The 14,068-nt window shown below is 45.8% G+C and overlaps 1 protein-coding gene across 1 annotated transcript in view; it reads left to right on the top strand.

Annotated features, from left to right (window-relative positions):
* The first annotated feature begins 10,473 nt into the window (after nucleotides 1-10,473).
* The window catches only part of ptprga (protein tyrosine phosphatase receptor type Ga), a 70,635-nt gene continuing 67,040 nt past the window's right edge, over nucleotides 10,474-14,068 (top strand). Inside the window, exons 1-2 of the mRNA XM_067232358.1 lie at nucleotides 10,474-10,494; nucleotides 10,632-10,683. Coding sequence (XP_067088459.1) covers nucleotides 10,474-10,494; nucleotides 10,632-10,683 — 73 coding nt within the window. The remainder of the gene's footprint in view (nucleotides 10,495-10,631; nucleotides 10,684-14,068) is intronic.

The following is a 14,068-nucleotide window of genomic DNA, read 5'->3' as shown; positions in this document are numbered from 1 at the left end:
GTATACCCCTCCTGTTAGCAAAAATGTGCTCTTTCTAGTAAGGACTCGCACAGACAACAGACTCCCATGCAAGCACACTCTTGCATCCTCAGACTCCCTGCTGTGTCTGTGTGTGTCCCTGAGGCTAGGGTGTATGTCCTCCGGTCCTGGCTCTGCCCTACTTTTTCAGATCAGGAGCTGGCTGGGAGATCCACACACACACCCACATACACACACACCCACACACACCCACACACACCCACACACACCCGTGCTCACGTACATCCCTGTCCCAAAGCGCAGGCCTTCAATTGGCGAAGGCACACAGCGTGAAATGACAGGAGTGGTGGCGAAGACAGACACCGGCGGGGTGAGAGAAAGACAGGAAATGAAATAGGTGAACAACAGCCACCTCATGATTAATGCAGCGTTTATACAAGACGGTGACATCCCCAAATAGTTAATCACTCCATTTCCTGATTTGCCAAACATAATGTGAAATGAGCCAAGCCGCTTAGAAGGAGCAAAGTCAATAATTTATCATGCTGATGAGAACAGTGTCTGACAGGGGAATAGTGGCCTGGATGAGCGATCGGAAACCTTACCTGATGTCACTTTGGAATAGGTGTTCAGTGGGCGTGTGTAAGACATGACCTCATGAGTGTACAGTACTAGTATCAATCTCATCTTCCAATCATCACTATAACTGTACAGTGCTCAGGCAAGGTCAAGGTCATGACCATGACTGCATCATCTTTTTGCAAATTTTCTCAGTGTGCTCACGTGATACGTGTGTGTGTGTCTTTGTATTGGGGGAGGGGTACTACCATACTACCATAGCCTACAACTGTAGATCATTGTCAGAGCTTACCTCAGAGAGACTGGCAAACACTTAATGGGTTTTCTGCAGGTGACAGTATGTAAGTGTGTGTGTGTGTGTGCGAGCCAGTGTACAGTACAGCAGCACTCGTGCATGTGTGTTGGTAAACAGTATGTGTGCGTCCTCTGTCATTCCAGCTGTCTCAGCCATATGCTGAGGTGTCACAAGCCCCCCTCTGTTTCCAGGCCTATTATTTCTCCCCTCACTTACAGTGTTAGGAGGCTGGCTGGCTGGCTGGCTGGCTGGATGGCTGGGTAATAACTTTGACTGAGGGAAGCAATAACTCTGTTGGCTCTTTCATCAAATCAGGCCCGACTGATGCAGAATAATCAGCAATTGAAATCAGACCTAGAAAAAGCTGAACCAACAAAATATGAAATGTCATCATAAGACATAATATTAAAGGAATCAATGAGGTGCAATCGCTCTGGCTTTCTGGGAGGCAATAAGGAGGAGAGAAAAAGGCTGTTTTTCATTGTTTGTCTCTGTGCCCAGAGTGAGAGCAGATGGAGAAAGGCTTTATAGGCGGATGCAATAACTTCCATGAATGTGTTGGTGAACAAAGGCATCCTACTTGATAGGGGGCATGCCTCGTAAATTGCACTTCTCTGCTAAAGCGCCAAGCGTTCGGCTTCACACTACTATTGTGACTGGATGTGCATGGCCAACTCTCGATTAACCTAATAGTTTGTCACAGCAGCAATGGTCTTACACACACACACACTCATTCAGTCCCACATTTTGGTGTTATTCATTCACTTGTCACACCCCTTATTTAACGTAGCCTTTATTTATTTAATTATAATTGAATGCAGCCAAAAGTCAGCGTTGTGGATGTTTTTGTGTAGGTCGTAGTTTTCTATCTATATTAGGAGCTAGCTCACACTGCAATTTTGCTGGGATTGCAGAAAGCCACAAGACAGCAAAGTGTCTGAGCAGGCTGGTCTGTGACAGATTTGCCGCAAGTAAACTTGGCAGTAAACTTGGCAGTAATACGGAGTAGTGTTGTGTCGTGCTCAGCTCTACATGAAAACTGACCTAAAAATCCCCTCTCTGGATCCCACGCCTTTTCTCTCTTCCTGGGTTTTTTTCTACTTTTATTTCCTCCCAGACTTATTTTCCCCCACTCTCGACGCCCCACTTAAAGTTAATAATGACATTAATTATGGAAGGGCCCAACATGACATACATATAATTAGGTCCACCTGAGCATTTGAGCTATCGGTGGCCATATTGTTTTGTTTCCCATCCATCTCTCTAAGCCGTAGGAGGAACCACGGCTTGGCTCGGCTCACCTGCAGTCTCGCTGCTGTTGCTAAAGTGTAAAAAACCTAAATCCCCTTCCTGCCGAGCACCGACAGAATGTTCTCCGTCCTTCACAGCCTCGTTATAAGGAGTGAAAGAGGGGAGCTAACAGCCTCCAAACGCCGGGGAGGATCCCCAGCAGTCGAAGAGTCGGGCTTATCTTCCACCTAGAGTGGTCTGAGCGCTATTAATTACCTGCTCTCCTGTCTCCTCCCCTTCACTCTTTCTCTGCCCCTCTCTCTCTTTCCAGCTCTCTTGTGCTCTCTCTCTCTCTTTCTTGCAGTCTTTCCCTCTTGTCTTGTTCACTCTCTCTTTCTCATTTTGTCTGTTTCTCCGTTTCTCTCTTTCATTCTCACTCTCTCTGTCTCTTGTCTTTCCCCTACTCTCTCTCTCTCTGTCTCTCTCTCTCTCTCTCTCTCTCTCTCTCTCTCTCTCTCTCTCTCTCTCTCTCTCTCTCTCTCTCACTAACTGTATCTACATCTCCAAGAGAGCAGTGGGAGCTCTTTATCCCCCACTTCTAAGCTAGCAGCCTCCCTCCCCTCCTCCCTCCTCTCTCATTTGCCTGGTTGATGCTTGATGGTGCAGGGAAAGGCTGGAACGGATAGCCTCTTGTTTGGATTGGATAGATCTTGTCTTGAGGACATCTGAATGACGAGGGAAGAGTGGGAACATACGGGTCTTACATAATTGCCCAATTCATGCAGTCACTCACTCTGAAAATGAAAGTTTTAGCAATTAAATGTGGTCTCTTTGCTCATACTGTAGCACGCCTCTGACCAGACCATATAAAGCCTCATTTAAAGTCAAGGAGGGACTGGCTGAGTCATCATGCTCATTTATACAGCATTTGGGTTTGTTTGATTGGGAAGAAGTCAGAAGTGTCTTCCATAGCCTCCATCCTCATCGCATGCCCTTAATACATATCTGTGAATCAGTATCTACACAGACAACCAGTAGTCAGCGACGCATCCCCTCATGTTCAATTTGAGCCTTTTGAAGTCACGCCACCCTTAGAGGGTTGGGCTGTAAGCCCCAGAGGAGCAGAGTAGACCACGGCGTGTCCTGTGCTTATCTACAACTTCCTGTCTTTCTTCAGGATACACAGGATGTTTACTCTGCATGTTCTAGCAGTTCAAGGTGCTTCATCTACAGTACTATTTCATAGGGCAGTGTTTTATTCACAGCTTATAAGACGTGTTTGGAAAGTGAAGTCAACTGAATGCTGATCCCTTTGCCTTCTTAGAATGGTCTACATTAGATGCCTTCTAAGCGGTAACGGTTCTTTGAAATGGGAAATTCATGATTTTCATTCAACAGCATCGGCAATCACTGCTGTCGTCTGGAGTAACATCATGGATTTGCCCTTGGGTGGAAGACATGCAAACAAAGTATTGCTTTCTTTCTAGTGAAGTGGCAGCAGTTGTTTCTTCAGAATGGTCGTCATTAATGAACAAATTACTAGAAAAAACACCCTGGAAAAAGACTGTATTGAGATATGGTTGATGCTGCAAGCAATATCTTTTTCTGAGACTATCCAAAAACCCAGTGATCCATCCATTCTGGTGTCCAATATGAGCAATGATGCAAAAAAACACAATCTCAATTGATAGTTTCAATTACTCTCATTCTGAGTGTTGTATGTGTGTGTGTGTTTCAGATTATTTGTTAATTACAAATGTTTTCAAATGTTTTACCAACAGTACTATAGTATATTCACTGCCCTGCACTTGATAAGTCTGGCCTGTGTCCTAACGATTCCCTTTCTCTCTGCTTTGATTTACATGTGCTGCTGCTTCTCCCCTGTCTCTGCACAACAGGTAGGCTAATTATCTGCACTGTCATCATTACTGTGTTTAGAAGGCTTTAGGAGGAAGGGGAATTGGTGGGGGAAGAGATGGGTGGGGTTCAGTAAATACGTAGCTTCAAGTAAACAGCTTGATTATCCTCACGTCATCCCTGAAATCCCTACTTTAGTCCTGTTTTCATACAGTGTCTACGATGCTCGTTTGAGAATGTGGGACACAAACCTCTTGTCATTGACAGCCTCACTCAGTGTCTCCCAAACTAATTCCCCACGACAAGACTGACGGGATGAGACAAGACTTTTATCTTTCCAAACAAAGACAAACAAGTCAGACGGGTTGTTTAGCCTGAGGAAATAAATACCTGTTCTATATTTTTCAGTAATTACTCTTTCTGACGGTGCTGTGAATACACATTATTTTGTCTTGAAAAAGGAATACCAGAATACCGTGCGCTGGACTGAAATGCAAATATGAACCCCTATTGACACTTGTTGAATGTTTATTTTTTAAACAATGAGATTTGCTCATGCTCTCAGTCTTCACTGCCTTTCTTCCCCCTCACTGTTCCATCTGGCGCCTGTTTTCGCTGGGTTTTAATTAAAATGAATACATCTCTGTTTCTATGGTTCATTATCCTCGCTCTCAGCACCGCCTTTGATCTCCAGACCTCGCTTTTCCGGACTTAACACTTCTGAGATATCACATGAGCACAACCCAATTACCCCTTAATGTCAACTTAGTGCCTTTGTCAGCCTGAGTGATATTTCCCTGTGAGCATGGCTGCACAAGGCCATTGAGCCTTTCCTACCCGACTTCCCCCCCCCCCACCCCCCCTGCGACTCTCCCTTGGCGTGATCCACTGAGTGGAGCCAAGGTCTTAAGTGGAAGTTAATGAGAAGAGTCCATTTTGGACTTGGGGTCCTCCTTTGGAGGAATTATTAATCAGTCTTTTCTGTGTATCTGGACTCACATCTAAAGAGACACTCCCTAACGTTCTACATCTCTTAAAAATTCTCTAAAGAATTCAGTTTTTCAATTCAGATTACTTATCATCTCTATGAAAAGATGTGTTAAAACCAGCCTTCTGATGATTTAAGAATCTGTTTTATGGCTTAACGAGCCGGTTGGAGGAGTGGGGCTTTTTCAGGTTAGCCGTTTGTCATTGAAGATTCATGGCTATGTGATTAGATTGCAGAAGCAGCAGCTATGTAAGAGAAAAGATGTCTTCACATGCATGAGGCCTGCTCACTATAAATCACTGAGCCCTGTCCACTATCGCATTGAGACCTGAGTGATCTCACCCACACATACACACACGCTTACACCACACACACACACACAAACACACACACACACACACACACACACACACACACACACACACGCTTACACCACACACACACACATAATACACAAACGTGCCGCTTTGAAACACAAGGGTATCTCTGTCAAGGACGAAACAAGGAGCTAGTTTTGTACTTTGTACCTGTGCATCTGAATTATTGAGAGCACGTGTGTGTTTTGTATAATGCTTTGTTATGACCGGGTAGATTGGTGTGTTGCTTGCCAGGTTTGGCTGCTGTAGGGGCACCCTGTGACTATCGGCCCACTTGATGATCTGTCCACGACTCACCTCATTAAATTGCCACATCATGTTAAATTATTCAGAGCATTTAGCACTTAGTCAGTCTCTCTTTCTCTCTCTCTCTCTCCTCTAGTCCATCTCCTATTTTCTCTGGCAAGGTATTCTGTTATATACAGGAGCACCTTCTCAGTCTGATCCCCTTTATACAGTACAGATCCCTTCTGCTTTGGTAAGATCAGATTGTTGTTTTTGTAGCCTGACTCAATGACACCTGGCCCAGACACAGCAAAGCCGCAGCTCCCTCAGTTACCAGCCTCAGCACAGCTATCTATCAACACACAACCAATCAAGCACAGCCACCACTTGGACGCAGATGTTGACTGAACCCATTAGGTAAATGAGGGAATAATTGATTCCAATCAATACCCTACCTCACCAAGTGTGTACGTCTAATAAAAGAAGTAGAAGCGAGAGACAGGGACTGGGGATGGAGTAAATATTGTGTTTGTTTTGATTATGGGAGCCAAAGTGTGATTCCAAAAGGGTTTTTATATGATACTTTCCACAAAAAGGAGTTTATGATAGAGATGTTGAGAAATATGCAACTGTTTCTCTCTTTATATCCCTCTCTCTCTCTCTCTCTCTCTCTCTCTCTCTCTCTCTCTCTCTCTCTCTCTCTCTCTCTCTCTCTCTCTCCTCCTCCTATCTTTCTCTACCTTTTTCCAGCCCCTGTCTGGTCAGAACACGAGAGCATGCTTAATTAAACCCATCACCATGAGAGCTAATTAGGCGTGACACAGTCACGGTCACAGCACATATCTTCTGGGAGCACCTCCTATTTCCTGTGTTCTTACCCCTCACACCTCGACACAAAGCATGATGGGACTGGAGGACGGACTTCACAAATTCACATACATTTCTAGATATTTCTTGTGAATAACATAGGAAATGTGTTTTAGGCAGTGAATGCTTTATGGCCTTTTTTGGCATATAAACACTATGTAAGTACAGGTACTGTATGTCTGTACTCCTTTTACCTTGTGTGTAAAATACCTTTTTCTTTGTGCATCCTGGAACCTTTGGACTCTGAATGTCGAAGCTTATTCATACTTTTACACCTGACACGTGTTGCAGTGATACCCAACGAGGGTGAAAGAACCGCACGCAGCTGTTGACCTTCAGCTCGAGCCTTTTTGGAGTGAGAGGTTTCTCATAAAAACTCATTGATTCTGTGAGTAGTGGATGTTTTCCTTTTAGCAAACTTTGCCCAGTCTTGCGGTTGTCACTTTCTGTCATTCTGCTTAAATAGACGTACTGTACAAGGACACTTTGACACCTATCAACCATAGCCCACTATAAACATACATACCCCACAAGATGCAAGATGCATAGCTTTCCCTGTCTTCCATTTTCTGTTCTGAATTGCTTTCACGCCTCAGAGAAGGTGTAAAAGAATGTGTGTGTGCTCGCACTTGTTTGTGTGTGTGTGTGCGTGTCTGTGTGTGTGTGGTGGTGTGTGTGTTTTGGGGGGTATCCTCCCGTGTTTCTAGCGTCTGGGATCCTGTCATCATGGCTAAAGAATTGCCAAGCAGAAAATTAATTAAGCTAGGTCTGGAAATGAGAAAGAGCTGGAGCTTTGTGTTGGTGTGTGTGCATGCGAGCCATGACGTGTGTGTCTGTGTGTTTAGGCCTGCCATTGTGTGCGTGTGCATGTGTACGAGTGTGTGCTTGTGCGTACGTGTGTGTGTGTGTATGTATGTATGTGTGTGTATGCATTCATGGATATGTCTGTGTGTGTTGATGTCTATGTCTGTGTGTGGATGTGGGTGTGTCTGTGTGGGCGTGCGTGTGGATGTGTGTGTGTCGGCAGTTTCCTGTGTTTCATAAAGTGGAGCTAGCCCTAGCCACTGTGACGGAGACATAATGAAGGTGTCTGCTTCCCTCTTACTGGGCCCTGACTCTCCAAATGGGATTCCTGCCCAGGGTCAGAGGGACGTAAAGAACTCCATTTAGCGGAGAGTAGCGGTACAGTCTGACCTAACAGGGGACAGGCAGGCTTGGGTAGCAGGACAAGGCTGTCTTCACCCTGAAAGGGGGTGGGCGGGTGGAAGGGAGTGGAGGGCATCACTGTCCGAATGAATCGAGAATGAAAGGAGACTGTGCATCTCCGATTATCTGGTTCATTTGTTCACACAGTCTGTAACTGTGTCAGTCATTTCGTTCCGCCTTCAGATTCTTTCTGTCTTTCTTTCCGTCTTTGTCTCATATCATTTATTTAAATGTATATATTATATATAAGACAAAGACAGCAGGAGGGAGACACACTGCTATACACAGTGTGTTATCAGACCTCACCAAACCTCTTAATTACCATATCAGAGACTCTATAGTTACAGAAAAATGCACAATTGCTTTTTCTCCACATCTTTAATGAATGTATATGTATGATATTCTTAATTTGTCTTAAACATAGCCTTCAAGGGAAAAGAAGAAACTTCAAAGAATCAAATCTGGGAAGGTTAGCAGGAGTTAACCCTCTGCTGCAATCCCTTCAAGGGGAAGCTTTCTGAAAAGCTGGAAAGTGACAAGAACATTATCTTTGAGCTCGCTAGTTGGTGGACTGATGCCGAGGTTGTCCTGTCAGAGGCTGGATTGGGAGGAGCGTGTCAGACAGAGACAGGGAGGTGAGTTTGATGAGAATTGGCAGGCAGATTATGGATGTGGCATTTGAGGTCCTGGCATTGGAGAGTCGCGTCCACCTGACGGCTGGCCTGGCTGCCTTTGTGTTGTCAGATCTGTCCCGCAGACAGACTGACAACACAAAAGACCCGGAGCACTTTTTACCTGACAGTCAAGCTTAATTTGTAGCTCAAATCCCTCAGCCGTGGTCTCCCTTTCTTTTTCATTCTCTTCTCCACCCTCACCTTTTCTTCTGGCTTTCTTTGTCTCTTCCCTTCATCATTTCATCCTCTCCTCTAGCACTTCCCTAATCCCATGAGAGGTTAATTACCATAAGTGTGCCAGATACATAAGTGAAGTCTCTCATCTCTCTGTAACAGAGAAAGCGAAGAAGAACAATGAAGTGGTGTGTTTTTGTAAACACACGTTCAATGCGGCTGCAGGCATCAACACATGATTATACTGCCGGGCGATCCAGTCCCGCTCCTGGAGATCCACCCTCCTTCTCTGTAGGTATTCACTCCAACCCCATACGTGATTCAGTTTGTCAACCATTTACATTTTACATTTAGTCATTTAGCAGACGCTCTTATCCAGAGCGACTTACAGTAAGTACAGGGACATTCTCCCTGAGGCAAGTAGGGTGAAGTGCCTTGCCCAAGGACACAAGGTCATTTGGCACGGCCGGGAATCGAACTGGAAACCTTCTGATTACGAGCCCGCTTCCCTAACCGCTCAGCCACCTGACTCCCTAGGTGACCAGGTAATGATTAGAATCAGGTGTGCTGGATAAGGGGTTGGACTGGAAACCTACAGGATGGGAGCTCTTCAGGAACAGGGTTGAACATATTGTATGTGCTGAAGAACTCCCAGCACACCCGGCATCCTTGTGTCTTTTGAGTCTCATCCCATGTTTCTCAGCACACCGAACACAGCGTCTCCCAGAAGCACACAGCACAAGCTCTGACATGCTAGTTCAAACAGTTGGCAAGAATTGATTTGGATGCTTCGTTGTGGCTTTAAAATAAAATACCTCAAAATCTGTTTTCTAGTTGCGCGTTGTCAGAGCATCCCTCTGGGTCTATGTGATGCATCCAGGAGAAGCGAGGTACTTACGCTAGTACCCGTCTAGTCCATAGGAATGACGTATGGTATTTTGAATGTCAGTATCCTGCAGGAGATGGAGGGCTGCTTCATAAAGACCCTGTTTCACACCATAAAGAGGGGGAAGGGGACCTACTTGAATGCAACACTACCCCCATAGTAATTATGTGGGGGCGGTATTTAACGCTGCACCCCCGTTTAGCCCTCCGCAGGGCGTTCCTTTTGGCATTTCAGACTAGATGAGTGCCACACCCACAGACACTTAAAGGAAACATGTTACTAGCCACAGTAGCTATAAAGGGCAGACACACATATTCCTCTATATGCTGCAGGAACAAATGTATGAACCTTGATTTATGTGAAATCCCCTTTGCAGTTTCTGGTATTTTATGGTATTTAGCGGATTAGGTGAGTCGTTAGTCAGACTAGCCTTGGCAAGTTAGCTAGGTGACGTGGGCCAGGAGCACTGACTGAAACCCTCTGGAATGCTAGGGAAGTGTTAGCACTGATAAATGACGCGGAGACTTCAACGTGATTCACTTGTAATGGATGTGCCTGTCTTGCTCTCCTTCTTCCTCTCTCTCTCTCTCTGTTTGGTTCATGCCCCTAGGCCTCAAAACCAGTCTGAGGTCCACCTCACCGAATCACACCTCACAGTCCTTTGGCCTTTTGCTCTCTCTCTCTCTCTCTCTCTCTCTCTCTCTCTCTCTCTCTCTCTCTCTCTCTCTCTCTCTCTCTCTCTCTCTCTCTGTCTCTCTCTCTCTCTTTTTTTTTTTTTCTCTTTTCCCCTCGTTCTGACTCTCTCCTCAGTCCATTTATCTCATTACGGTCATGGTATCTCCAGTGGCGTCGAAAATGAAGTGTTAATCTCTCCTCTCATCAATCTCCCAGGCCCGGGAGTGCCCAAGTCGCTCCCCGCACAAAATGATGACTGGCACTTTTACTTGTTTGGAGAAATAAGTGCAGAGCTAAATTGAATTTTAATGGATTGCGCATCCCCTAGTGAAAGGTGCAATCCATTATTAGATGATTGTAACATTGTTTGCTGCTGGTGTTGATTTATGGAATGTGTTCTGGGGGGGTAAAGGTTGTGTGGATAGGGAAGGATGCAGTGCTGTGTTGATGGAGTTGCAAGAATGGCTCAGTGGAAAGCTCTGGTAGGTTCATGCCAGAGGAAGTGCTCTTTGTCTCAAACGGGAAGACAGGAAGTGCCTCGTCGGCTGTCTCCGCATGAATGAAATTAAATGGAATATGAGAATTGAATTGATGTGACTGTGTCTGCTTGTGTGCGTAGTGTGCCGAGAGGTGCTCAAACACCAGTCTGAACGACCGCAGTTTCTTCATTTGTTTGTTTCCTGCCTGTTGTCTGTTTCGCTCACTGTCTTCACATCTATTTCCTCTCGGAGGTTAACTGTTCCTGATCTCATTTCCTCTCCACGGATCCGCCATATGGTGATAGTGAAATATGAATGATGGCAAAGCGAATATACGTTGGAAATACCAGCCATATTGTATCAACTGTAAAATGTCACTACGCACAGCTGTAATCATGTTCATTTCAGTCATTGCTTCTGACCATTAAAATATGTCTTCCTTGACCCTCTTTGTTTCACAAAGTGATTGTCACGTGGGATTAAGTGATGAAAATACAAACCGTTTGCCATCGGCATTCCATTAATCTTACTTGAACCATATTGAGCCCTGACACACCATCCGTACATGATCCAGGTAACTAGGCTCTGGCGTTGAGGGATGAAAATGGGGAGTTTTGGTTGAAGACCCGTTTGACACAGGTAATAACTGTGTTATCTCTGGAGGGCATTCACTTGGGCCAAAAATCAATGAAGTCAGCTTATGGGCCATTTTAGGGGCGGTCTTCCTGCCCTCATTTATCACGTCTCAATCTGCCCTTTTACCCACCGGCACAGGCTCAGATGAGCCCTCCTCACTCATGGAATGACTTCACCTCCCAGGAGCTTTAGGTCCATGTAGCTATAACAAGCAAGTGGAATTGTGTAGTTTTACTTTCATAAATATGATGCCCACTGTTTAATATTCACAAGCATGTGATAGAGACATCTTGCATCATACCAGCAGAGTAGAGGTGCATATTCCATGAGCTTGGTAAGCCCTGCCTTGAGGTCGGTCACAATGTAATAACCTCAGCCCATTCTGATATTGAAATCACGCTCCAGTTAATGAACTGCCCACTTTTTTTTAGTATGCGGCTATAATTAACTTTGTGACTCATAACCCACCTGCTCAGGTCTGGGAGACTTACACACACACACACACACACACACATGCTCACGCACACACACACACACACACACATGCTCACATGCACACACACACACACACACATGCTCACATGCACACACACACACACACATGCTCACATGCACACACGCACACACACACACATGCTCACACACACACACACACCCACACACACACACACACACATGCTCACACACACACACACACACATGCTCACACACACACAAGCTCACACGCACACAGGTCCAGGAGACTCACATAAACACACACATGCACGCACACGGACATTCACATAGACACACACTGTCCTGCCACATGAGCAGAGGTCACAGTTAGCATGGACGAGGACTATTGACTGTCATCAGTGGTGTCGAGGTCTCCTGGTGGCTGGGGGGCGATGAGCACCAGGAGCAGTAATGGAGGCCCAGGCTTAGAGGGCTCATCCCAGCCTTAGCAGGCAGATGGGGTTGGAAGCTCTGCCCTTGGATGGATTTATTCCCGTCATCGATACAAAGCTCAGCATAGCGGGGGAGGGAAAAAAACAACAGGCTGCTTCTCAGCCTGTCCAGAGGAACACAACAGCCGCCCCGGAATATCAAGCAACGCTTACAGAGCAGCAGGAGCTGGAGGAGGAGCAGGAGGACTGGCCAGAACGGAATGACTTTGGAATCTAAAGCAGCTTGTATCTTTTAATTAGAATCACTTAGAATCAATAGGGACAACTGGCTCGAGCTCTCTCTCCTCTCCTCTCTGTGTGACTAGCTGATAGGGGTGCGCTGACGGCTCGGATGAGGACTCGGGCTGGAAACAGAGGGTGAGGACTCCCCTGAGAGAGGGCCCAGGACGCCACGACGGAGGGAGCCAGAGGGGAGGCAATTTTGCCTGCTCCTGCCCTCTCCCCCCACTCCTTCCCCCACGTCTCCTCCTACACCTCCCCCCCTCCCCCTCCACGCCTCCAGGAAAGGACAGGTTAAGGAATGAGAGGAGACTAGCCAGATTTAAATGGATATTTGAAGAGGTTGGAAAGAGGAACTGCGGTTGGTGTGATTGTGTTTTAGCGCGTCCGAGCCCTTTTGTGTGTCTCTGTGTGTATGAGCACGTGTGTGCATGAAGGAGAAAATGTGAGACTACTCTGTGCATGCTAGTAGGCTACTACCGTCTTCATGTTTGTCCTTTGTTAGGGTGCCAGGTAAGACAACAAAAGGTGTCTCCTTGACAGATGAGCCATTATCTCTCATGTCTTCATCCCCTCAGCCCAACCGGCGAGCACTTTGTCAGGCCTCTCTTTGGCTCAGGAAGAAACATGACATCAACATGATTTAGAAGCCCCTTCTGGAGTTATAACCAAATTGCAAGAGTTGCAAGATGAAACCAGGGAGCTCAGATTATTGTAAAATGTGTGGTTGCTATGGGGAAAGCAGGTTAACTTGATAAATAAAGAGAGAGAGAAAGAGAGAGAGAGAGAAATAACAAATAATGTACGACTGAGATGAAACGAAAGGGTGGAGCTATGGAGGCTCTCTTACACCAATTACTGGCGGATTTTAACAACTAGTGATGGGTGTTATTCTCTCTCATTAAATTCTGCCAATTTCCTGTTATTTATATGTAGCTCTGTTGTAATCTGATGGCTGTAAAGCCATACTGTCTCATTTCATGGACAGGTACGACTGTAAACTGCAGTAAGGGAGGCGTAGCATGGTGCAGTGCAGTATGTTGCAGCGTTGTGATTGGAGGGTATCAAAGTGGCGATGACTTTAAATCACCCCAAACTTTAGATCTCTGTGTTTGTTGTTGTAGAGGTGTGGTCTTGTCTTGGCCACGACGGGGCTTGTTGTTATGTTGCCCACCTCCCTCCTGTCCCCTGTTTCATCAGCGTCTTGTAACTCAGTTAAACCCTTTGAAGTATTGCTACAAGTAGATTTCTCCCTTTTTCCTCAAGGGGATTTCATCATCCTTCAACCACAGCAAATCAAATACTGAAACAATGTGGAACGTTACAAAAACCACAATACTGGAATACTTTTAAATGTAATTACAAACAAGGACAAACGTATTTGATGCTGTGAAAAAGCCCTGAGGGTTTTATTTTGACAATGCACATAATCCCTCATGCCTGAAACAGCCCACACACGTGTAAATGCACATGCATATACCGACACACACACACACCCAGACACACACAGAGCAGGTGTTGCCGAGACAGATAGGAAGGTCAGCTTCTCATGCTGGGCTGCCTGCGGACAGATCACAGGTACCCAGACTTCTTTGCCATGGCCTTTTGTCTGACCTGTCTCTCTGTGTGTGTGATGTCAGTAGCGTGACCTTCTGTTCGATTCCTTCCTCCCAGAATGCCTTTTTCTCCCGTCATGCAGTAGAGGCTTATCAGCACTCATATCAGAGAGGCAGAGAGAGGCAGAGAGGGGCAGAGAGAGCCATGTCAAGGTGCAG

This window comes from Osmerus mordax, chromosome 1 (genome assembly GCF_038355195.1).
Source record: "Osmerus mordax isolate fOsmMor3 chromosome 1, fOsmMor3.pri, whole genome shotgun sequence".
Lineage (NCBI taxonomy): Eukaryota > Metazoa > Chordata > Actinopteri > Osmeriformes > Osmeridae > Osmerus > Osmerus mordax.
Note: the sequence above shows the minus strand (reverse complement) of the source record. Positions and strands in the feature narration are given on the sequence as shown.